The 27,641-nt window shown below is 38.8% G+C and overlaps 1 protein-coding gene across 1 annotated transcript in view; it reads left to right on the top strand.

The window, feature by feature from the left end:
• PPP1R14C (protein phosphatase 1 regulatory inhibitor subunit 14C) overlaps window positions 1–26,853 on the top strand; it is a 64,262-nt gene extending 37,409 nt beyond the window's left edge. Inside the window, exons 2-4 of the mRNA XM_063441333.1 lie at window positions 4,014–4,097; window positions 6,157–6,189; window positions 25,324–26,853. Coding sequence (XP_063297403.1) covers window positions 4,014–4,097; window positions 6,157–6,189; window positions 25,324–25,398 — 192 coding nt within the window. The 3' untranslated portion in view covers window positions 25,399–26,853. The remainder of the gene's footprint in view (window positions 1–4,013; window positions 4,098–6,156; window positions 6,190–25,323) is intronic.
• The last annotated feature ends 788 nt before the right edge of the window (window positions 26,854–27,641 follow it).

Below are 27,641 nucleotides of genomic sequence, written 5' to 3'. Positions count from 1 at the left end.
TTTGGGAGTCTCCCACATGCCTTTTCGCAAACTCAAACGTGCCATTTTTTGCTGAAAGTAATGGCTTTCTTCTGGCCACTCTGCTATAAAGCCCAACTCTAGCACAGGCCACATGCCAAATTTCTGTTTTCTATTTCTAAAAAATAGTTTTATGTATATATATATATTTCTCATTTCACTTCACCAACTTAGACTATTGTGTTCTGATCCATCACATAAAATTCCGATTAATAAAACATTGAACTTAAGGCTGTAATGTAACAAAATAAGTATAAAGTCAAGGGGGGTGAATACTTTTGCAAGGCACTGTAGAATCATTCCCTTCAGGCTTTTTGCTGTAAACACTGTGTTTTCAGAGAAACTGCTGCTAAATGCTGTTAAATGTTTTGGGATGTTAATCACTTCTTCCTGATGTAACACGTAGGCATCTTCTAACTTAAAAGTCTCAAGTGTATGCCTAATTTGAATTTTTTCATTGGTGCGGGTTATTCTGCTGTTTTGTCTTTGATATTTGTCAACTGTTTGTCTTTGATATTTGATTGTTCTTCAATCATGCGTTTCAATAACCAACCCAGTTCAGTGTAAAAGGGCTTTATAATCTTACATGGTTTATCCTGAAGACGAGTTATGGACACTTCCATAACAGCCAACAGATCCATTGGTCACTCATGGACACTCATCACCTCAAATGACTTAGTCGGTGAACATGTTTTTCTAACTATTAACCAATACTCCAAAAGTTGTCAGATTTTATTTTTTTTCTCTGACTATTGAACAAGATGTGATATTAATACACACCACTTTAATCCCAGTCGATCATATTTTTTGAATTTAGCAGAATTACTGGCAGAAAAATGGTTCTGCAGAATACAGATTGTGATTGCTTTTGTAAATTGTCAAGCGATTCTGCTCAGAAGTCAGAAAATGTTATCTATAGGTTAAAGATGCCGGAGTCTAATTTACCCCATTTATTGGAGTTGCTTTTTTTTTGTATTATAGAAGCTGCAGTTTATTTTTTTGTTCTTCAATAAATGCAGTGTGATTCCACTTTCTAGATTTAGAAACACTAAAATATCTACTACTGTTACCTAACTCTTGGTTAAATTGACCAAAACACCCCGAAATGCTTTTACGTTGATTAATTGCCTCATATATGTAGGATATTGGACATATTAATAAAAACATATCAAGGCTTCCACCCATCTTGAAGATTTTAAACGAGTAACACGGAATGCCACGTGTATTCCCCGGGCATATTGCTATTTATAATCTCCTCCTAGGGAACTAAATTGTCTCAATCTATCATGCTGTGTTCAGTCTGCTTGCTTGTACTTTTTAACACAATGTGCAGCTATGTGAACAAATGCTCGTTCTGTGACGTCAAGCCGTGCTTATAATTATCCTACACATTCAGCTTTTGGATTTCCTTAGCTGGTTTACAACACGCCAGCTTGTTCTTAGATCGCAGGCTTGAGCTTTATTGTTCAACACATATTCCTTATTTATCGACACAGTTCAAGCTTCATAAATTTATATTTCTGGGCAATCGGAGAAGGAAAAGAATTTGCAATGTGAAGAACAGTGCTATTTATTGTAACATTCTTTGTTTTTTTCTTTAATTTTCTAGTGTTGCAGTCAAATTCTGTCCTTGTATTTATCTGCTAGCTGAATGAATCACGTCTTTGTCCATGTTACAACCTCCATTCTTCCTACAGTTTCCAACTTGTATTTGATATACTTTGACGTAGGCTTGCTTGAGAATCCATCTATAATAAATGTTTTTTTCCATCCAAATTTGCAAGAGTACTTGTTGCATTTTATTTTATCTTATCTGTCAAGGTCGTCGCAAAGAATCAAACGTTATACCACATAATTTGCACAAATTGAGAACATTTTAATTTTAAAAAAGCTTTTACTATGAGTTTTTTTTTCTTTTTCTTTTCTTTATGATGGCTTACTACAGCAGCCATTGTCTCCTTCAATTTTTCATACTATAGTGCATTATTACAGATTTTCAAAAGAACACTTTTCTGCTTTATTTGACTAAATGTAGTCCGCAATATTAATAATACAATGCCATGCAAGTGATCTTTGCCTGAAAACTATAGTATACTGATATGCATTGGTATTCTTCAATTCTAGGAATTGGTGGAACCTTTGACCAAGATCTAAATGACACCACATTAAATTTAATTATAGTTACTAATAGCTGTTTACATTAAGGGATTTGGTGCCCAGAATTAATACTGGTAGACAAAATCCTATATCATGTCCGCTTGTGTGATGACTTGGGTTCCACCCTTCTAGTTTAGGAGGTACCATAGATTTGCTGGAATCTTGACTGGCCTCAGTAGTTGAACAGGTGCCGTTGTATGCTGGAACCACTGCACGGCTTGTTGGAATAATATTTTGTCTTTGGGCACTGACATAGTGACTATATGCTATATGTTATGGAGCTTGTGTTTATTAAATATTGTGTGTTGATGGCATTTATGGTCTTAGTACGTTTTGCAGCAGAGGTGCTTGAATGCTCCATTATCTACAACAATATCATCTTTTTTTTTATTTTAAACTGGTAAATTGAAGTAGCATTTGGATTTTACATCAGTAATAATGTCAACATAATCTTTAAAAATAGTAGAATTACCCACGATAGTGTTGTCATCACCTAGTACCAAGTATCCAAGGAAGACAACATGTGCAATAATTATTGATATGTTGATATACTGTAAACAAATATACTGACACCTCTGCACCTCCCACAATATCGAGATTCAGAGATCCAAGGGCTTCCACTGTGGGCATGTTAGGTGTTCACATTTTAGCATATTTCTAATTTTTATTTTGCAAGCACCTTTGCTACATTCACTGTGGATGTATATTCTCAAACCACGTTACACCACAACTAGTATATGTGGGTCTTTTAGGCACAATATTAAGAAACAAATATGTAATATGTGTGTCATGGTTTTGATGAGCTTTTTATTTTTTTTTAATTCTTTATTTTTGCGGTGCATGTAAGGAACATTTGCAGGTACATAACATGTCATTGAGTAATATTGTAAAGGTGTATGGGCACCAGACATATTTGAGAGAATTGCACCATTTTTTGTTAAAACATGCGCTATCAAACTAGGAATTGCGCTTAACATAATAAACAAACTTTTCAGTGTTTAAACAGGATACCCGGTGTGGTGTGGCAATATGCTCTAGATTGTGTGTCTGTTGGTGTCGCTTGGCCTGGGCCCTCTCTGGAGTGTCACTTGTCAGTTGGTTGAACGTTACAAGGGCATCCCTGTTCCAACTATAGTCAGTACCCTTTGGCTTGTGTTTGTTGCTATGTGGTGCCTCCCTGGAGGCTATCTAGGTGTGGTCGAGAACTGGGTTGGATTTGTCTAGGTTGAGACCACTAGGGTCGTTACCAGAAGTCTGTTGCTGTGTGGGTTGAGGTGGGCTAAGGTCTGTGGGTGCGGAAGTCTGTGGGTGCCTCTAGTCGTGGCTAGCGTCGGTGTCCCTGTTGGGGCCTAATTAGAAGCAGTGTTGCGGCGGCAATTGAGTGTGTCAGTTTTGGCTTGTTACCCTGATGAGCATTTTTACATTTGTATATTTGTGTTTTTTTTGTGTATTGTGAGATTTATTTGTAATAAAAAGTAAACCTGAAGCTTCCCATGTTATAAGTGAAACCCTTAGTGGAGCTGAGGATTATCCATGCAATGAACCATAGGGAATATGTTTTCTCTTGCTATTGGAGTGTTTTTTGGTGTGTGTAACTTATTACCCTTCTGTTAAAAATGTTTAGCACATTTCTTGAACTGGTATGGAAAACCACCCAAAAACCAAACATCGGTTCTCAAGTGAAGTCCTATTCAGGTTATATGGAGGTGGAGTGTACGTAATACAACTCAAGAATACATTTGATTTAGTACTTGATTTAGTACTTTTAACCACTCCTGTTCTATCCTTTTTGTTTCGAGTTTATACAAGTGCTTGATAACTATAATTCTTTCTCTTAGGAAGAAGAAATGCCAGAAGTTGAAATCGATATTGATGATCTTTTAGATGCGTCTAGTGAGGAAGAACGAGTTTCGAAATTACAGGTAAGACAATTGCAGTTAAATATGTCTCTACTTCTATCTAGCTATCTAATATTTATTTTATTTATTTATTTTTATGGAAAATGTACTTCCTATACGTTTCCCGTTCCATGACTAAACATACAGCTAGGGATCGGCCGATATATCATTTTTTCCAGAGCTGTTACAACAGAGCTTGACTAATTTTCTTGGAATCTAGGAGCCAGCAAAAAAAAGTTGGGAGCCAGGTTTTTCGATGTCAAAATTACTTTCTTTAAGGGACATTATAGTCACCAGAACCACTACAGTTTAATGTAGTTGTTCTGGTGTCTGTAGCCACTCCCTGAAGGCTTTTCAATGAAAACCCTACCTTTTCTCTGAAATGTATTTATATTGGTTTTATAATTTATATTGTTTTATGTGTTTATATTGTTGTCTAGTAACACTTCTAGTGACAGTCACTCAGCCTCTAGAGGTGTTCCTGGGTCAGTGCTGCACAGGGGGCAGAACCACACCCTAGATGGAGGCGCTAAATGTTCCCCATAGAGATGCATTGTGCAATAGCCTCCCACACATGCGCAATAGCCTCCCAATGCTTTCCTATGGCTAATCATTGGATTGGCTGAGATCATTAAGATTGGTGATCTCAATCATAGAGTTGATCCCTATATACAATACAGCATAAACTAAAACAAATATAAAAGTCCTTGTATTTTTACATCATGCTCTTAGTGTAATGTACTCCCAAAAGAAGACTGTTCCAATAACACTAATGTCTACAAAGTAAATATATTATAGAATGCTGTATCCATCATTAGACTGTATGCTCTGATGCAATGCTAATTTATTGAATAAATGTTTTTGATGTCAAGCACAGTGAGGTACTGATTCAAGAAGAGCATTTGCCATGTTTTACTCATGGGGATTTTTATGAACCTAGCATGATTCAACGTGAACCTTTGCTTGTACTTTTTCTATATAGTGACTTTGACCATCTAGAATAATATTTACGAAATGAATAAATGAGGGGAGAAACTGAGACAATATATACGATAATGTATGTTTTAGAGGTACATGGGATAACGGAGGGTACAAGCTATAAAATGATAAAACATGTGCAAAGTGTAAGATATTCTCTTAAAGAGACTCTCTGTACAACATATCTATAGATGTAGTGGTGATGGTGCAAGAAGGTTATGGATGCAGTCTCTTCAGGTTTTTTTTTTGCCAATTTCCAAACCAAAACAAGAGTCTTCCCTAGCACATAAGGTTCACCCTTTACTGGAGTCATCCTAATAAAGAAGTAATTAAGACTCCCTGTGTCAGTTTAGTGCTGCTGATATGGTCACTGCAATAATTTGGCATGGCCAAATCCTTCCAACACTAAATGCTGAGCCCATTATGTGTCATGAGCATGTAATGCGTGTTCATGCAATGGAAATATTTAGAACCGATGAGTGAAAGATCTCCCTTATTATGACATTCCAAGCCAGAGGAGTTGGTTGTGGGTACCAGTGTAAGCTAACCCCCCCCACCCTCCCCACCCTCCCCTCTCTAAACTGCTTAGAAATGGTTTAACAAAAACCTGGGAGACTGCCTTAAAGCACAGTAAGCTATAGTAGTCATGGCGTTTAAAGTGTCTCTTTAAATGAGTTGATGATCCACCAAAAGAGACAACTCAGACTGGTTCAACTAATTTTGCAAGATTTTTTGTGACACATCCAGCCTTCTATAGCACTATAGTTGGTTATGACACTGAAGAGTCAAACCAGATTAGAACGGTTTGACTTCCCAACAGCGGTCATGTAGGAGCCAGAAGCTGTCTTTCTGAGCTGCGGATAACCCTTTAGCCGATATGGTGGAAGCAGAAAATGGCACGTGCCTGAACACAGGTAAGTAGCAAGCCGTTCTAAAACAGTTTAACTATTAACAGTGGGGTAGGGAGCAGAGCACTCATGGCACCGTAACCACTACATCATGCTATAGTGGTTATGGTACTTCAAGTGTTCCTTTAAATATTAATGTTTTTTAATTTTCTTTCTCCAGCAATTTAAGTATGCATTTCTTTTTGCTTCTCTTCCAGGAATCTCTAGTAGACTGCTACAAACCAACAGAGGTAAATGGTTTGATTTAATTTTTTTGTCTTAATGTGTAATATTTGTCCTATTACAAAATAAATATCTAATTGGTAAGGTTTCATATTTATATTAGACATATTTTGATCAGTATCCCCATCTCCTCTTTACTTCCTCGGGCTACAGTGATTTATTTTGTTCTGTACCAGATAGTTTAATTAATATTCTACTACATAGTAGAATACACAATATAACAGTGCTGCAGAAATGGTAGAATGGACTTAGCTTCATTCCTTCACCACCACCACCACCACCACCACCACCACCACCACCACCACTACCAAAAACCAAACCACAACTCCCACATATTCTGCACTTCACTCCCAGCTGCATTGCATGCTATGATTTTACAGTAGAAAGCTGATAAATGAACTACAACCACCAAAAATCCTTCCTTTATCCATACAATATTACAAATGCAAACAGTGCTATTTTTTTACGAATTGGTGAGAAGACCTTATTTATTTTTAATTTATCTAAAACCTACAATGATTATAACTGTATAGTTACATAATATAAGAAATTATGACCCTCTTACAAGGATATTCTTTTAGGGAATGTGTGACAAATAAGACCCAAACACAAAGTGTATAATACAATGTATTGTTAATATTGATTTCGGATAGTGTTACAAAATTTAGAAGGATATACACATTAACAATTATAACCATAGAAGGATATACACATTAACAATTATAACCATATCCAGTACATAATTCCCTCCAGCTATACTGTAACGTTCTGAAAGAAGTGACCAGTTAAGGTTGGTTTCTGGGTAGATTGGACAGGATGGCTTATTTTAGAGACCGGATAGTTTGGGGAAAAAAATACTACCATGGTTACACCTAGATGTTCATTACTCTGATCTTCTGATAACATGCATGGAAAACTGGTTGGCAGGAGAACTGCTGGAGGGATGTAAGCTTTAGTTTTAGCGGAGAGTTGTAAAATGCAACTGAAAGCTTTGATCCTTATCACACTGTTATCAAGTAATTGACCCCCAAGTTATGAAACCACTCACATACACAGAAAGTTATATACATACAATATTGAAGTTTTGCATATCAATTTCTTACAATAATATTTTTAATATTGTGCTGTCAGGCAGCAACTTTCAAATCTTTATATTATGGGCAAATTCCCCTACCTCCCCCCCCCCCCCCCCCCCCTTTCCAGTCCCGAAAAAACCCAAAACAGATTTTCAAGATTACTTTGTATAACCACACAAGATATTGTAAATTCCTTCCCAGAAAATTAGCCTTGTACAACATCTTTACTCTTTAAATGTTCATTATTTTAAGAAGTGTACAATCTCACGACTTGCTGATGTTTTGATCCTTGGAGGGGAAAAAAATTACGCTGAATCGCATCTTATATTAACTGGTTTGACCTTGTAAGTAAAGGTGGAATGGCCTTTAACATTAATAAAAAAAATCAACCTTTTACTCTGTGATGTAGCAACATCCATTGACTTTTTAAGGAATACTGCAGACACAAAGGACTATAGCTTGCTATTTTTTTTCTGACAATTTATAAAAGTGCAGATTTTAATAGAAATTGGCATATTTTATAAAACTTTGATAAATCTGCCAGTACACAATGAATGTCTAGTTAAAAAAAATATATATAGTGTAGATTGTAGATTTGGTCACTCCATCCAAAACATCAGGATTAAAATTCTTAAAGGGAATTTCAAAGACTCTCATGAACAAAATAAATTTGAGATGAAAATGATATCACATTTAAACACCAGAAATGAAGTACTGGCTTTTTCACACACTACCAAAACTTTATATAAACACACATCTTAATGTCTTGTATAGTTCTTTTTCAATATTCTTGCTTCACCTTTATTGGATCACATTATATACATACATATATGCAGCTGTTTACTTGCATGCCCTCCTCTGCTGTTTTCTTGATTTTTTTTTTTTTTTTTTTTTTTAAATGGCTTATTGACTCTCCTCTATTTGTTTACTTTTTCTGGTTATTATCAGCCAACCTGCACATCTTCCGCTATTTATAACACCCCACTCACACCCCTCCCTTCCCTTCTCTAACATCAGTTATTTTAAGTGTTAAACTCTATCAGATTGATCTGTATTGCTTCAGACCTGAAGAAGAGGTGAACACTCTTGAAAGCTTGTCTTTCAAATATTATGTTGGTCCAATAAAAAAGTTATCCGTGCATACTGGTATTTTGGCATATTATATATATATATGTATATATATATATATATATATATATATATATATATATATAATATGCAACTATAATTTATTTATTTATAGCAAGTTGTCATACTTTGAAACCCCTAGAAAATGTCGGGTCGGGGGGGGGGGGGGGGGCGCGCGCATGCTCTGCCTCCAACAGGAAATTAAGCACATTACTCCACATTTCTATGAAATGCTCTCTTTACATGTCCTTGTATGAAGAGTTGCTTTTAGGTTAGTTACTTAATTGCTTGAAATAGCACATCCTCTGCATGTCTTTTTATGAACATATGAACACTATAATTTGCATTGACTTTATTTTAATTCTATATTAACATTGTTTCATTTGCAAAAAAAAATAGCTGCTGCTTCCTCTCTGATAATTACAACAATTATGTTCTCTACATTGAATATATAAAGAGCATTTTGCTGTATAGACGTCATGCACATTCAAACAAAATCCTTATAGTCGATCAGTTACCTGAACAGCTTCATTTTCTATAAAAGGACATAATAGATTATATAAAGAAATAGTTATATCAGTTTAGCAGATATGTTTGTTGGCGTGAGCAGGGGGAGAGGTACTTATGATATGTAGCTCACGTGTATAGTTGAGAAATTGCTTAATGGGACATTCCATTAGAAATAACAATTTAGTAGATAATTTCCTCCTCCTCTCATCTCCCCACTCCCCCGTGTTTTACATGTTTTCTTTTGGGGTATTTGAAATCTTGTCTTGCAGTAGTTGCAGATCTAGTATCTGCAGGTAGTGCAAGCTCTCCTCTTTTTTGACCGCACAAACTTCCTGTGGCTCCTCAATGAGTTGTATTACACCTCCCTGAGAAGCTTGTAGAATGCTAGCGTGTACCTCTTGAGTTTAGCTCTACAGAGCTAAAATACCAGTAAGTAACCAAACTGGCTGTCTGATGGGGAGGTGTAACAAGGTTCATTTATAAAAGTGCTGATTTCAATTCAAATTGGCACTTCTATAAAATGAAAACGAGAGGAAACCGTCTTCAGCAAGCTGAATTACATTGTGTTTGAAGTGTTCCTTTAATGTTTTGGGGATCTTTCCATTTTTAATTTCTCCAACATTCTAATTAGCCTTAAAGTTGTATGTTTGCATAAAACCAATCAAATCAAACAAGCCATCTCCTGAAAATAAAATTAATCTTCTCATCACAAAAGTGGGAAAATTTGTTTTTATTTATACATGGTGATTAAGATAAAAATGGTTCCATAAAATGTTATTTTAATAAAGGGTTACTATCATTACCACTACAGCCCACATTATTGGTTATGATGGTAGGAGTACCCTGGCGGTTTGCCCTCTTACCTGGTCCTGCCAGACACCTGGCCTCCTCTAAAAGCAGCTTTAAAATATCTGGATTCTGCAGAGTTACAGAAACCAGATATTGATACTGATGCTCATTTTTTGTTTGCTGAAGGCATCAGCTGACTGTGTTCAGCCAACAAATGAGTGTATTGTCATGACAATTTGCAGTTAATTGACATTAACCAGCCAACTACTTTTTCCGGTCCCGGACTGCTGATGACACCCAATGATGCTGCTGGATAGGGAGTTACACCTACGGCATCAGAGGGGTTAAACTCGGAATGTGCAGCATTTCACATTTAAATACTGCACAGATATTCTCCTGGTACTATGACCAGTTCATGTCACTAAGGTGGTCATAGTGGTTGGAATAAACCTTAAAGAAATATTCTGTCATTCTCTTTATCAGGCTTCCAGAAACGCCGGCCCTCCAGATGTTGCTGAACTGCAACTCCCATGATTCTATGAAGGCTGGGAATCATGGGAGTTGTAGTTCAGCAACATCTAGAGGGCCGGAGTTTGGGGAAGCTTGCTCTAGATTCATGCTTTCATATAAATATGTATTGTGATAAAGTGAAGGCAGATAGGCCTGTAACAGTTAACCCCAGGGGGAGTATGTGTAGTATGTGTTGTAGGCAACACAAACCAAAGTTTAGTTATGGGCTCCTGGGGTGGAGCATTTAGAGAGCAGGGTGGGCCAATGCTCCAATCCGCAGTTTGCATACAACTGGGAGAAACAAGTTCCAGGCCAGAGTTTTGATCCAACCCACTGCTCAGCTGCAAATAATCAGCTGCAGCAGTGGGAATAAACCCCTCCCTGCTAGGCAGGTAAAGGGGGGATTGCTGTCTTCCTCCCTGGAAGCAGGTAGGAGAGACGCTGTTCTCTCCTGCGAGAGAGTCAAGGAGACTGAGCACTGGGAGTGAAGAAGGAAAGCAGTTAAGGTTGGCTTGGAGCACTGGGTGTGCAGAAGGAAAGCAGTCAAGGTTGACTTGAAGCACTGGGAGTGCAGAAAGGAAAGCAGTCAAGGCTGGCTTGGAGCACTGGGAGTGCAGAAAGGAAAGCAGTCAAGGCTGGCTTGGAGCACTGGGAGTTCAGAAAGGAAAGCAGTCAAGGCTGGTTTGGAGCACTGGGAGTGCAGAAAGGAAAGCAGTCAAGGCTGGCTTGGAGCACTGGGAGTGCAGAAAGGAAAGCAGCAGGCTAGCTGAGAGCACTGGGAGTGCAGAAAGGAGAGAATTTGGCTTCTTTCTAGAAGGAATGGAAGCCACATGCTAACTGAGTGTGGAGTGCAGAGATCTGACAAAGGCACTAGGTTGGTGAAACCAATTATTGTTCTGTTATAGTTTAAACCCTTGAGAGATCGGGAACTTGATGTTAGTGCTCAGACCGAGCTAGGTTTTTGTTTATAGGGATTTGTGTTACTGTTTTTTTTTTTTTTTTTTTCATTTGCTGCTGTATCTGTGGTGGAGTTTAACAATAAAGTGCCTGGAATTAACGGGAATCTTCAGTGCCAGGAAAACAATCAGTTTTCCTGGCACTGCAGGATTCCTCTCCCTCCCACCCCGCAATCCCCAGTTGCTGAAGGGGTGAAAACCCCTTCAGTGACTTACCTGAGGCAGCGACATGTCCCATGTCGCTGCCTGCTCCTCCCCCACCGCTCCACCTTCTGCCTACGTCGGCCGCTGGGCGAGACTGATCCCGCCCACCGGCCGAGGAGACCTAATGCGCATGCGCGGCAATGCCGCGCATGCGCATTAGCGCACCCTATAGGAAAGCATTGAAAGCGATTTTCAATGCTTTCCTATGGGGAATTGAGCGACGCTGGAGGTGTGCTATAGAGCAGGACGTTCCCTCTAGTGGCTGTCTAATAGACAGCCACTAGGGGAGGACTTAACCCTGCAAGGTAATTATTGCAGTTTAAAAAAAAAAAAAACTGCAATAATTACACTTGCAGGGTTAAGGGTAGTGGGAGTTGGCACCCAGACCACTCCAATGGGCAGAAGTGGTCTGGGTGCCTACAGTGTCCCTTTAAGTTGCCTTAAAAGACTGCATGTTTGTGCCCAAGAGGACTGTGCTACCTGCAGACAAGGATCACAGTATGTTAAAGGGACACTGTAGGCACCCAGACCACTTTAGTTCATTATAGTGGTCTTGCTGCTGTGTTCCTTTTGCACCTAGTGCTGCCATGTTAAACATTGCAGTTCCAGAGAAACGGCAATGTTTACATTGCAGCACTATGTCTGCCCTCAGTGGCTGTCTAACGGACCGCCACTGGGGGGCACTTCCGGAATCATAACGGACTTTTGGTCCGTTATCTGACGCTGGGCTCTGCATGAGGACCTCCAGCATCAGATTTTCCCCATAGGAAAGCATTAGACCCTGCTTGTCACGCGACGGAGGAGGGGGTGGAGCTTCGATGGCCCTAGGTGCTGGGTTAAGGTAAGTAAATAAAGGGTTTTTAAACCCTTTATTTACCAGGCAGAGGCATCTGTAGTGCCAGCAATACAGCTTTGTATTCCTGGCACTACAGTATCCCTTTAATTTAACGACACTATAACTTGTATTAGAACTTAATTTTGTTTGGTTACCATCCAGGGTCACACATTCCTAAACATAACTTACATAAGAACCACTTGTGCTGTCACCTCCCAAGTTCTATTTATATGCTGTGGAATGTGAAAGAATTACACCAAGTCTCAGCGTATGTATTAAAGCGTTGTGCTAAGCAAGACATTCAGAATATCAAACCTAAATGAAAACTGTCAATAAAAATACATGTGGAGCACTTCAGTATAATGTGCCAATTGTACACTTCAAATCCGTGTGTAGACATTAGGCAAACATGATTACAACAGTTAATAAAATAAATGGGGGAACGTATCGATGCAATGTACCAACTGTACACATTCACACAGGGTATAAACATTATGCCATTAGACACTGCTAATACAAATATAAATGTAGAGCACATGTATGTAATCACACCATGTATAATACAGTTTAAACACTAGGTATCTTATTTGCCATATTAAATATTTGTATCTGGGGAGGAGATATGTGTCAAAATGAAGTAGTATATAAAATATTTTATTAAATAAATCTCTCACACACAAGGTTATTTACTTAAACTGTCTGTTTTTTTTCACAGTGAATTTAAAATTGTGTGGCAAAATAGCCAAACAGCTGACTTGGAAAATTTCTCAATTTTAGATATTTTACAAAAATTTGTATTCCCAACAATTCACATTTTAGTGGATAACCGTATCCATGTTTCAAAGATAATACATTCATTATCTAAATAGCTCTGCATGCTGTCAGTCAATCCCTGGGTGTATTGTATGATCGTTCTGTTTTACGAGTTACCTCATCCTTTGCAGGTTGTGCACTGTGTATGATCAGCCGTTTTGATATGTTTTTACGATCAGATAGCATGATCAATTCATGTAATATCCTCCGTTGGCAAAAACCATGCCTATGTTTTCTACAGGGTTTTGGTCCCCAGCCACCATGCATCCTACTAAACACTGTAACATTCTCTCTCAAAATACCAAGGCTTATTTGAACCTAATCATTGGTTATATAGAAGTAACAGTAGTTCCTTTTAAAGTTTGTGGGCTCGTTTAAACAAGAAGGTTTTATAACATTCAGAAAAAGCAATGTATAGTATGCCTTCACCATCCTAGATGTAATCTGATATTAACACATGGCTTGTTTTGTTTGTGTTCTATAAACCCATAGATAGAATACCTTCTAAAATTCTAGCCTTATTTTTTTTAGAAGTTTTCCAGCTCCACGTGATATTTTTGCTGTAATGTTTTTTTGCAGATGTTACTACTTATATTCTACATATACGGTTAGGTTCCCAGGATGCATATTTAGGTAACTGAATAAGCCATAAAAAACAAGGGATACAAATGTATTTATTATGTATTTATTATTTAATTTATTTATTTTATAAAATATAAACCCAGGAAGAATGCAGGATGATTTCTCTCATCTTCAAGTATGTCCTGGGTCCCCAAAACATTGCATTGATACTATAGGGTACAATAAAATACAAAAACAAAATTAATGTACAATATATACAAAATCTAACATAGAACAGGCAGGAAATATATAATCAACCATGACAGGTGCATTCTGTTTTAATAGAAGTAGAGAGGGATCTCTTAAATAATTATAGGCCTGGGGAAGATTTGAAAGTTTTTGGAGGTCGTTTCATTAATGCGGTGCTGTGTAGGAAAAGGAGGATCGAGGCGCTGGATGCTAAATATCTTGCTAGTACCGGATCGGAGGTTATAAGAGGGAGAGTGGGAGCAGCTGGGGAGAGCATTCTGCTAAGCTAGAGTGGGAGCTTCCCAGAAAATATCTTAAACACAAGGCTGGAAAGATGAAGGGTGCATTTTAATTTTATTAAAAAAAAAAAAAAAAAAATAAGAAAAAAAATGTGACGGAGGGAGTTAAACTGGGGCATCCTTGGGATGGAAGGGGGAAGCAATCTTCCCCCTTCAGGTGCTCTGCCTGCAAGGCGAAGACTTTACGTTTCTTGCCTGTGTGCGGTGTGTGCTGATAGATGCAAAATATACACAGAATTGACATTAGGCTTCTGGAACAGATATTCTAGGCTGCCTACGTCATGTGTATTAGGGTGCAACTAGGCACCAGCTCACACTTGAAAATACTGTGGATGTGCAGTGTTTCAAGCAGAAACGCTGCAAATAGATACTTCTACCACCACGACCACTTCAAATTACTGAGATGTTCATGGTGGTCGGAGTAAACCGTTTAATAAGTGTATCCAATCTACCTTGAAGAGGTGGGATGTGTGTGTCATTGTGTATATTTAAGGGTTAGTATATGCAGGTGTGCTCAAACGTTTGCATATGCTGGCAGAAATTGTGACATTTTGGTATTCATTTTAAAAATATGACTGATCATACAAAAACATTTTCTTTTATTGAAGGATAGTGATCATATGAAGCTATTTATTATCACATCGTTTTTTGGCTCCTTTTTAAATCATAATGATAACAGAAATCACCCGAATGTCCCTGATCAAAATTTTACATACCTGTGAATGTTTTGCCTTGTTACAGAGACACAAGGTGACACACTCAGGTTAAAATGGCAATTACAGGTTAAATTCTCACACCGGCTTTTTAAATTGCAATTAGTGCCTGTGTATAAATAGTCAATGAGTCTGTTAGCTCTCACGTGGATGTAATGAGCAGGCTAGATACTAAGCCATGGGGAACAGAAAAGAACTGTCAACAGATCTGTGTAACAAGGTAATGAAACTTTATGAAGATGGAAAAGGATATAAATAGATATCAAAAGCCTTGAAAATGCAAATCAGTACTGTTCAGTCACTTATGAAGAAGTGTCCTCTTGATACCATGCCAAGGTCAGGTAGACCAAGAAAGATTTCAGCCACAACTGCCAGAAGAATTGGTTGGGATACAACAAAAAACCAACAGGTAACCACAGGAGAATACAGGCTGCTCTCGAAAAAGATGGTGTGCTTGTTGCAAGGAGCACAATGTGACAATACTTGAACAAAAATGGTCGAGTTGCCAGAAAGAAGCCTTTAGTGCACAAATGCCACAAAAAAGCCTGGTTACAATATGCCCGGCAACACCTTGACACGCCTCACAGCTTCTGGCACACACAAGACCAAAATGAACCTTTAATTGCCATTTTAACCTGTGTGTGTCACCTTGTGTGTCCCTGTCACCTTGTGAGTCCCTTCAAATCGTAATGATAACAGTATAGTGCCAGGAAAACAAAGCTGTTTTCCTGGCACTATAAAATCCTGCAGTGCCCCCATCCTGCGCACTTACCTTCAGTCACTTACCTGAATCCCGTGCCGATGTCCTTCGGCGCTGGGTCAGGCTCCGCCCACGCTCTTCCACCACCTCCAGCCGGCGGGGGAGACCTGATGTGCATGCGTGGCAATAGCCGCGCTCGCATTCGGATTTTCCCATAGGAAAGCATTATTCAATACTTTTGTATGGGGGAAAATATGAGGCTGGAGGTACCCATGCACAGCGTGAGGACATCCAGTGTCAGATAAGATGTTTATCAGTGTGTATTATTATTATTATTATTATTATTATTATTATTACTATTTTTATATAGCGCCAACAAATTCCGTAGCGCTTTACAATGGCTATGTAGGTCATGTTTGAAATCACATGAATGTTTCAATTTTCCCTCTTTGAAAAATTTTATTTATTTATTTATTTATTTTTAATTCTTTATTTTGGCGTGCATAGTGATAACAAACATGCCAGCACTGCCACAACAGCAGGTGCCGGCCATTAATCGACATAGATTACATCTGCACATTTTTTTTTATAAGTGTCATGCTTGGTTCAGGGTTAAACTGCAGCTCATGTTAGTGTGACAGGCACTATAAAGCAATAAAGATCCGAACATAAACTGACATTGTGAGTAGGTAAGGAAACAATACTAATGCTTGACTTTTTAAAACTGAAGATAACTGGCTTTTTAACATTAGCAGGTAAAGACATAAGTAGGTTACAATAAGTATGCTATTCCATGTAGTATATTAAGGTTAGAGAGCGATAAGCTATGAAACATACGCAGTGAGTAATAGGCACGCTGAGAAATAAGTCTAAAGAGTTATGAGACTTTAGCAAGTTACAGTGAGTGTGCTATTACTTATGGTTGACATTCTATAAAGCTTTAATAGTTAATCTTTAGATATGAGAATGCTAGTCTAGATATACAAGCTAATTTAGTACGTTTAAACTTTATGCTCAATTCTGGTTGCTCAGTAGGTGTGCTCAGGTCGTATCGCTTAGTGGCAGGCTCAGGAAGCCATGGCCTCCGCCCCGCGGTTTACGCTAGTGAGAGATTTGAGTCTGGCCCGGTGTCCCCTGTTCAGGCTTGCAGTGGGTGCGATGAGTGTGTGTGGATGTTTGTGGTCAGCTGGGTAGGTAGATGGCTTAGCTCCGTTCATTTCGTGTGCGTGTATTAGTGGCATGTCATGTGTGGTCTGGCATTGAAAATGTCGCTTATTGGTGAGTCGCTTAAGTGTTTCACATACACATCAAACATACAGCATCAATTGCCTAAATATGCGCTCAAAACAATTGTACGTTTTCAGGGTACTGGTGTCAGAGTTCGCTAGGAGTGTAGCCATGTGCAGAGCTGGAGCGAAGGCAAGATTGGCATTAGTGGGTATTTAGTCCCGTGTACTATGGCTGTCTGTGCCAGTGTGCTGCAGGGTCTTGGGTCATCTTATGCTCAGTGACGGTGTCCGGCTCAGGGGATGATGTGAGGGCTGGGGGCAGCGTCCAAGCAGTTTCCCCCCCAGAGTCCCGGGCTGACTGTTAGGCTGCTCCTCTTGGCTTTGTACCTGGGACCTCGAGTAGGAGATCGCGGCTTTCCCTTTCACTTGTTCCCGGCGTTTTGTCACCGCCAGCGGTGTCCGGTCTGTAGCATTAGTGGCCGGTGCTCTGGGATTGCGTCACCGGCGGCTTTCAGCCCGGAAGGGCCTGGTGAGTAGGACCGTGGTGAGAAGGGCGTCCGGGAGGTCCTGGTCAGTCTTTGCCTCCTGTTCAGCCACTGGGTTTTACTATGTGGTGTTGATGATGCCAGAAGCCAGTTCCATCGGCTGTAAACTGCCTCAGCTCTGCCGTGTCGCCCCTGATCCGCACTACCTAATACACGAGGTAGTCATTCGGCAGCCATCTTGGGGTACTGTGTCCAGGCCGCGTTCCTCCGCAGGGTGGGTGAATTTGATCGGGTGTAGCGGCGGATTGCCATGGGGACCGGGATAACCCCCACCGGTCCAAAGGGGGGGGGGAGGGGGGAACGGTGCCGCCGATCGGAGAACTGGGAGAGCGGCCGTCTCACCCCAGCTCAAGCCTTCCTAGGCCGCAGACCTCAATCGGGTTACTTTGATCCCGGGTAGGGACTTGAGGGGTATCCCCGTGTTCAGCATCAGCCCGTGAGTGTTGTGAGTTCAAAATTAGGGCCGTAGCTGTGTTCGGATCGCCGTTAGCGCCGATATTCCGGTTCTGGTGCAGGAGCTCAGACGAGATGCGTCTGATCCGATCGGCGCTCGGGCCCCGCTTTTATTTATTTTTTTAAGTAAAAAAAATTGCATATTTTATGTAGTGGGAAAATTATTTTGTCATGGGTTTGATAGGGTTTATTCACTAAACAGTGAATTGAAAATAAATTGTAAACTTTTTAATTTTTCCAATCCTTTTTTGTCTTAAACATTGACTTGGGTCTTCTGTTAATTGCAATTCGCTGGTTATTGATTGATTTGTTTAGATAATTTTGCACATTGTGGTTCAGTTGATTTTACAATAATATACAGCTAGTGAAAATTTAGTCTTACAATTTTATGTTCATTTAGTGATTGAATGTATAAACACTAAATGTATCTGTACAGTTTTAATGCTTATTAAGGTCAGGCTGTTAATGCTTATTAAGGTCAGGCTGTTTTCTTTAATGCGGAGAGATACATTATTATTTTAGTTGTTCAGTAAGACTATCTCTTCTTGTTAATCCCAATAAAGAAGTGACAGCCTTGTTGCTATTTACAGAGACACATAACAATTGTCTGTTTCTGAGCTGACTTCCATCTGTCACAGTAGAGCATTAACAATCCTAACTGATGTTTTATGTTCCACCCCTGTAATTTGTACAAGTTCCCATCTAATTTTGAGGAGTGTTTTTGTCAATCATGCACCGGTGACTTTACACATATATTAGTATGAAATTTCATAGAAAAAAAAAAAAAAAGACATTGCAACTGAAAAATAAACTTTTTTTTTTTTTCTCCCTCCTGGCAATGCTGTTTAACCCCTTCCCGACCGCGGACGGAAGTTTTCCGTCAACCTTGTCCTTCAGTTAAGGACCGTTGACGGAAAATTTCCGTCATTTACTAAAGTTAACCCCAGATCGCGGCGATCGCTGGATTAACGGTGCTCCGGTCTGCCTCTGTATTAGAGTATAAGTAAAGTAGAGAATAAGTAAAAAAAAAAAAAAAAAAAAAAAAGTTTAAAAACGGGTTTTACAAAGTAAAAAAAGTTTTACAAAGTAAAAAAATTCATTTAAAAATGCTCATTACCACTACACTTGGTACAAGCTAGCGGAAAAATGATCCCACGCTAAGGTTCAAATATGCCTTTTGAATTACCCTGGGATGTCTTCTTTAAGAAATGGTATGCCTTTATGGTGTAATTGGATTATATAGCCTTGTAAAATACTTTAAAATGGGACATGGACACAGCGTAAAAATTCAAAGTTTGGAAAAAACTGGAATGGCTGTGTCTCAAATGTGCCCCTTCAATGTCCACATATACCTGGCAAAGGTACATACGGGGGTATTTCTGTACTCAGCCGACATAGCTGAGCAACATATGAAGTAGTATACAGTCGTAGTACACATAAGGTTTGCAAAATATACTGTGCAAACTCACTTTGTGTGTCAAAAAGGCAAAAAAACGCTTGTTACCATTACACTTGGTACAAGCTAGCGGAAATATTATCCCATGCTAAGGTTCAAAATATGCCTTTTGAAATACCCTGGGATGTGTTCTTTAAGAAATGGTATGCCTTTATGGTGTAATTGTAATATGTAGCCTGCTCAAGTGCTCCAAAGTGGGATACGGACGCATCAAAACCCTCCATGAAAATTCACACTTAAAAACGTAAACTTGTCACGTCTCTTTTACAGCAGTGTAACTTCACAAAATATTGCCAAAGACATACAATGGGGGTGTCATTTTACTCAGCTGAGCATAATTTGGGGGGTTTGAACTTAGTGGCACATATGAAATGTACAAAATGCCCAGCAAAAATGTAATCCGTATGTTAAAAAAATTCCCAAAATTATTTTTTACCACATACTTTGGCATATATTGGTGAAAAAATGGGGGCATGTTAAGGCACAATATGCACCATATGAGATACCCTGGAGTGTCTACTTTCATAAATAGTATTGTTGTTTTTTGTGTTTTTTTTTTTTTTTTGAACAGTCAAACTGCTATAATACCCCAAATTGAAGCATAGGCCCATTAAATCCTCCTCTCAAAATTCTACTGTAAATGTTGAAACAGACAGGTCTCCTATATGGCACTGTAGCTTCACGAAATAGTTCCAAAGACATACAATGGGGGTATCATTGTACTCAGCAGAAGTAACTGAACACAAAATAAAACTGTGTACAGGAATAGCACACACCAACTTTACAAAATACACATGAGAAGTTCTTTGTTATAAGTTTGTGTGCAAAAAACTACATTTTACTCCAATATTAAGCAGAGATTGGCGGTGAAATGGCTACTTAGAAAGTGTCAAAACAACCTTAGGTAAATATCCTGTGGTGTCTACTTATATAAATATATACTTTTGTGTGGAAATTTTGTTTTCTTTTATGGCTATTAAGCTTACAAGACAAACATACCAAATTCTAAAATCGCTCCATATTAAAAGTTTATTTTACTCTTTGTGCTTTGTGACCTGTAACTACCAAAAAAAACTTAAAATCCCAGACACATTATATCTTCTGTAAATCAGAACAACTAAATAAATTTATTTTTAAGTACTTTCTTTAACCTGCACTAATTAGGCACACATTTCTTTTTTTTTTTTGCATTTTTCTGTATTTTGTTTTAATAATAAATAAGCATTTATATATATATATATATATATATATGTGTGTGTGTGTATATGTATATTTGTGTATATATATGTATATGTTACATCAAATTAAAGCCCTTCATGTCCTTTAAAAAACAGTATATAATATGTGTCGGTGCAATAAACGAGAGATGCAAATTGCAGTTGAACGCATACAGCAAGAAAATGCAAAAATTGCTCGTCATTAAGCGTAAGAGAAGCTTCTGAAGCTGTGTCCTTAAGGGGTTAATATAGTTTGTTTATATATATATATATATATATATATATATATATATATATATATATTCACAATTTGATGTGTAATTCTGAGAGCTATACATCTATCACACACACACCCCTATCCCAATGAAAACTGGACCATGGGATGCCTCGTTCTTCATTCTCAAGTTATTTGCAAAAACAAGACCAGAGGATGCACAGTCCCAATGGTCCCAAATGTTGTAAAATAACCCACATCCTCTGAGTAGGTGTAATACAATAAAACTCACACCCCATGACCAAGAATCACAAAACCAGTAGCCACCAACCACTTTCCCCCAGATACTGCCATTCCAGTGTGCATTTACAAAATTAATGCATTTGAACTGACCCCATCATGTAAATTGGACCAGTCATATAGGGAGATGAGTGTGAACAACTGCCTATATACACCCCAAAATACATCTAAGACAGATAGGAACCCCGCAAGTATTATATCCCCGGATAGCCGGATCTGAGCACCCAAGTTGTCCATGTAGTATAGCCAAATCACCACCAGGGTAAAGTTTTTTTGACCGACCGCCGACATGGCTGTTTCCCCATATAGTTACACATGAAGAGGTAGCGCCGGTCAACTTTCGCGAGTTGCAAGACCAGGCATAGGCAACCTTCGGCACTCCAGATGTTGTGGACTACATCCCTCATAATACTCTTACACCCATAATGCTGGGAAAGCATCATGGGAGGTGTAGTCCAAAACATCTGCAGTGCCGAAGGTTGCCTATGCCTGTCCTAGACTAATGTAGCCGAAGGCTTCCCCTGGCTCATAGGGTGCGAATGGTCTCCACATTCTGGAAGGTCTTTTCCACGCACTCGACGACCAAGTACTGCCACTTACGTTTTGGAGACAAAATGCCCGCTATTTACTAGAGCATGTGTTTTGGTGGCCACCCAGAGAGAGCACTTGAGTTATGTGTTTCTTTGAAGTCTGTATTCGGTATTTGAAAAGTACCGAACCAAAGGAGAAACAGGTGGGGTTCGGTAATTTAGGGCAAGTTAAATAAAAAGGGGTATATAAGTTAAGTCGGGGCTTCAGTGACATATATATATATATATATTATACACAAGAAATCTGCAGCACTCAAAGGACTTGGACAAAAAGGTAATAAAAATACTTAACTTTTATTAGTACATCTTTAAAAGTGTCAAGGTTTCAGTTCCAATAATGGAACTTTCATCAGGACCGGTACAAAAAACATACATGAACCCTTCACCAATGTGCTTTATATATGATGATAAAATAGAGGACTTACTGTCTCCAGATGTCAGGTGCTAGCAGCCAGCCGGGAGCACGTGGCATCGAGATGCCTCGTAAGCATGTACAGGGCCGCAAGCCTAGAGAGTCTGAGCCTGTTGTGGGAATGGCTGTAACGCAAGTTTACTACTGTAGAGCTCCGACCAGCGGACCGGTGAACACCCGCGCTCGCGGCTCTGTAGCGAGCCTCGGGCAAATGAGATACAAAGCCACGGGGTCTGACAGCCCCTAAAAAAAAATAAAAAAAAAATATAGACCTATTGTATAAAAAAAAAAACTATAACCTATATTATACACTATATGAGCAAAACATAGTGAAGTGCCTTCTAGCTAAGAAATTATGTCCCCACATTCTAGTGTGAAGTTTAGGTGATCAACCCAAGAGTATAAGAAAGAAATCCCCTGTAGGATTTCTAAATAAAGGTTTGACAGGGAATGTTACTGTGGAAAGGAACATAACTACACAGTCTGTTGACAGCTTCTGATCCAAACAAAAAGATGATGATAATGAGTCCATCCTAGGACAAATAAGCATGAGAAACACACAAACAGAAAAAAGAAGAAAAAACTAGGTTGTACCCCTATACTCTTCAACTGAAAACTAAAGTATAATATACTGGTGCTTGTATTACTTGTGTCCTGTGTCCTCTCAGACACCAACATCATTGTAGCCCAGCTTAATGTACTATCTGTGCCACAGACTATCTATAGGATAGTACTCTAGGCTTATGAACAGTAGGGCCAATGCACCAGATGGGGTGAAGGAGCTGTAGCCCCTTTCATTACTATAAATATAATATAGTTATGCCAGGAGTAAACAGTTTTATCTCATAACAGTTTGTTTATTATTGTGTGTGTATATGACAAATATAAAAAAAATACATGACTATGTTGAAACAGCAATGATTCACAAAAGATCCCTAGCCATAGACTATCCCACGGATAGTACTCTAGGCTAATAGAAAGTAGCGGCTCCCAATAGACAGTATTTAAAGTAATACAGATGAGATTAGTATTTTTCATTGAGGCCTCTTGGCCATACTGTGTCTAGTTTAGAAATCCAAAACAATTCCTGTTGCAACAAAAGTTTACTGTGGTCTCTCTTCTCCCCCCCCCCCTCCCTCCCCCCAGTCTCAGAAGAGGGAACTAGTCAATGGCCCTCAATCTCAAAGATGGCAGAGGGTGTCACTAAGCTAGAAAATGTTTTGCTACCAGTAATTCTGCTTTATTATTACGGTAGGTAGTGCGTATACTAGATCGATGGTTACGTATACGCTTTCTGAGAGGAAGGTCAGTTTTCCCAATATATGTTAGGCCACATTGAGATCTATAGACGACATGGCCTGAGATATAGGTGAGTCTGTGACAAATCTTGTTTGCCTGAATGGGGATGGCTAAAAACCTTACCCAGAGTCATGTGGCTACAGGTCACGCAGCCAAGGCATCTAAAGCACCCAATGTTGGACCATAGCAAAGTTCTGGATCTGTCTTTACCAAGAGATCCCTCCGAGTTTTACCACATCGGTAGCAGATCATAGGTGTCTATTGGAATACCTTTAGAGGGGATCCCATCCTTCCCCTTGAGTTCCAATTCTTATTAACCTTTGATCTCAGTGTATCCGAAGCGGTGGTGTATGTAATTAGAAACACCAAATGTGGATTATTTTGTTTTTGCAGTCTGGTTTTATTCAGACATTTGTACATTTGTATGTCTGTGACATAAGTTAATCTGAGTTATTCTTGATGACTAATGAATTGTGACAGGGATAGTGAATTCTTCAGGTGTGTTGGATGGAAGCTTTTGGCATGTGTGCAAAAAGTGGATTTTGGTCCTCAATAAGTGCTCTTTAGATCTAAGGTTGATCATAATCAAGGAGGTGAAGGAGGATTTAATAGAGGTTCGGAAACAAGTTGCTGAACTTGAAACCAAGGAAAGTTACTACTCACTTCAGCTGAAGCCACACCCACTGTATTAAAACTGGAACAGAATGTAAAACCCTATAAAACCGACCTCATCCGATTTAAAAGGGAGAAACAGACTAAGGTGACTAGTAACTACCGGTAGAGTTACTGTCTCCAAGAGTTAGATAGATAGATACAGATATCTAAATAGGCATTTATTCACACTCCTCACCCTTTACGACTGGTCCCTCACTGACACACGCACACACTCACACATTTACATATTCTTACACACACAAATTAATTTTATATCTATTTGTATTTATTTATTTATTTTTTACGCCGATCCAGCCTTCTTATGTTTAGGAGAGCTGGTGTGGGTCTTCCTCTTGGGATCTAGTGGGGATCTTCTACCTAGGGTCCTGTGGGCAATAATGTCCCTTGGGTCCAGTGGGTAATCATGCCCCTGGGGTCCAGTGGGCAATGGATCTTCCATTTCCTCTCTGCTTCAATTGTAGTGATGCCTGGGCCAGAGTGACGTCCTACACCACCTCACGGCATCACTACAGAGTGCTTATGGGGGAGCAGAGAGGAACATGAAACACTTCAGCGCCCATGCTCACGCATCACTCACTACAGGGAAGGTGTTCTTGGGCTCATTTATGCCCCTCCTCTCCATAAAGATGTAGCAATGCTCAAATAATGAAATGTCTAATTTTATCATGCTCAAAGTTAATCGTTTTCCTTGGTCCAACCTTACTTAATATGACGATCAAGCTGTTTGGCAAATAACTCACTATATTTGCTTGAAATTAGAGGTGTACACTTGGTGGATATTGGAAAGATTTAGACGGAATTTTCAAGCTTGGTTTAATCTGTTTTGCACAGAATTAAATTATGGGTAAATGCTCATATTTACAAAGTGATATTACAGATCAAAATTTTACATTTTAAATCCGTAAAAATGTAATTCATAATACAGAATGTGTTTTTTAAATGTATAACTTTCTGAGGCATTAAGCGGTTTATTTTAAAATATATAATCTATGTTAATTTTGGAGATGCAGGCTGTTGAACATGAGTTAACGCTTAACCTTTCTTTTAACGTTTTCTCATGCATAGAGAACATTAGAATGGAAGTTGAAACAGTAGTCAGAGGCTGGGAGGGGGACCTGAGATTCTATCTTTAAGGACCAAACCTCTGGAATAAAAGGGAATCATGACATGTCACACATGTCATGTGTCCTTAAGGGGTTAAGAAATACGCAATTTGTTTTGGTGGAGGGAGGGGTGGCAGTGCTGTTTTTAAATGAACACTCCAAAAAATAAAAATAAATAACTAAAAAATATATATAATGTGTGTGTGTGTCATGTTTGCTACAGTTCCCATGGTTAGGCATTGAGGTTTAATTTGTTCCAGTTCAGTGTTTTAATTGTGTTTATTTTATTCCCATTAAATCCCCCAGGAATTTATTAATCAACTTTTAGCACGAATACGAGGAATGAGAAAACTAAGCCCTCCACAGAAAAAGGATATATAAGCCATCAGCCAAGGCCTTTCCAGTCACACGAGTACAGCAAGGAAAACAAGAATTCAAGACATTTTAAAGGAAAACTAAATCAAGCGATCTTAATGAAGAACTCTCTCTATATATGTATTGCTGTTTTAATGGGAGGGCCAGGGGTGTTTGGGCTGTAGTTCCAAAACAGAATATTAAAATCATTAGTAATGTAGTAGTTAATAGTTTAGTTTTTGTTTTTTTAAGAAAAGATGTTGGGCCTATGTTGAGGGAACATTGAAAAACCAAACAAAAACAATAAAAATTATAAAGAATAAGTGCCAGCTGCTTGTACTAATTTTAAGGAATGTGACCTCTTGGGCCACAAACAAGAATTCTTTATAAATATTTAAAGTGTAGAAAAGTGTATCTTGCTTGTTTATGTGAACTGTAGTGAGCAATACAAATACAAAGGTTGCAATTCTTGTCTGGTACAATGTCCTTTATTCCACACTCCAAAATAAACAAACACCCCCAAACCATTGGCATAACGTGAATTGGGACACCGGTGTGCTGGGTAAAAGGGGGTGGGCCAGTGATGCAAAACATGTCGCTGGTGCTGCCCAAAGGGGAATGGGTTCGACCAAAGACCTGGCAAGTCAGCCTAGCACGAATGAACATCAGGCTGCCTATAACAGAGCTCAGCCAACTGCAGGCAAACCACGACACGAGCAATGTTTCAATGCTCTCTGCATGGTCTTAGTGCCCTTAGTGTGAGCATATTTAATGATGCATATATGCTTTTTGGGAAAGATTCCTTGGCATTGCCAAAATCGTGACACCATAGAAATAAACCCAAAATGATGGTACAGGAGTCTAAAGTCACAGTCCTGACAAAATCAAGATGATTAAGAGTTGTGCATTGAACCAATTTGTTCCATGTTGGTAGACCATTTTTGCTTATATTTTGGATATAGACAACTTGCTAGTTAGATGAAACCTCTACTTTGCCAATGGTGGATTTTGATGCCTTTTTAAAGTGACACTAAAAGCTTACTGGAGCTTGTTTTTTAATGCATTTTGTACTTTTTCAAGCTTCTTAAAACAGTCTTAATAACTTTCTCTGCGTGAGCCTGTGCTGCACGCGGTCACAGCTATGTACTTTCATAGTACCAAATGGAGCAATTGGGCACTAAAACTGTGCAGCTACTTTTTGTCTTGTGCTGTGATTTTATTTATCAGGAATTTATAAGATATGCTCAGCACTCCCACTAAGACATAAATGGATTAGAAGTGTCCGCTACCTCTTCATCTAAGGAGACCTCACTACAGAAGCTGTAAATGTATAGAATGCATTAAAGTGGAGGTCCACTCCAGTCTTGAGGGTCCATTCTAACTTTACTGTCAAATTCTTTGACTTATATTCATGTTTAAAACAATCCTTCCCTCTCTGTAAGGTTTGGGCATCCAATTTTTTTTGGTCTATATTTGTTGTTTTTTTGTGTGTTATTTTTCCCCCCCTACTTTGAGGCTGCATCAAGTGCAGGCACAATACGGGGTGCATATCACACAAAAGTCACTAGCCAATGCAAGCCTGTTACCAGGAATGAATCTCGCCAGCGCTGTATTTTCAATATGTCTAGTGGGCAAATTAAATTCTTGAGAACTGCAGCACACATTAAAAAAAGCTGTTTTGTTATTTTGCTTTTCGCATAAAAAACTTTTATGGCAGATTATGTAATTATCAAAATTATATAAAAATTCATAGAAAAGGCAGTTTAAAATTGTTTGAGTTATATGATGTAGGTTACTTTTGCAGATATATCATGCGGCTGCATTAATAGTTAGTCTCTTACTTCGCAGACATTTTTGTAACTTGGATGTGACCTTGCCACAGTTTAAGATAATAACCTTAAATGGTGATAGTCTGAGTGTTTTGTTTATAGACTTGAAATAGTTCTCATTTTTTTTTAAAGGGACGCTATTAGCGTCTGCGGCATTTTGTAGTGGTTATGGTGCATTGAGCCTTTGGGTGCTTTCTCTCTCTTTTTTGTCTGGCAAGCCATTTGTGAGCAGTTTGATACTATTTGAGGCACTGCTTGCTCAACTCTCTGCAGCATTCAGTCTCATTGCCATCTGAAGGTGAATGACTTGGTATAGATAACACACAAGTGAAACACTAATTTAGCATTACCTGAGTGTCTGCAAAGCAGCCATAATTTGGGTGGCAGAAGTGGCCTCCTTTTTTGGCAAACCCCTTAGTTTGGCAGAAACGAGAGAATAGG

This window comes from Pelobates fuscus, chromosome 2 (genome assembly GCF_036172605.1).
Source record: "Pelobates fuscus isolate aPelFus1 chromosome 2, aPelFus1.pri, whole genome shotgun sequence".
Taxonomy (NCBI): domain Eukaryota; kingdom Metazoa; phylum Chordata; class Amphibia; order Anura; family Pelobatidae; genus Pelobates; species Pelobates fuscus.
This window is presented reverse-complemented; position numbering and strand designations above follow the sequence as displayed.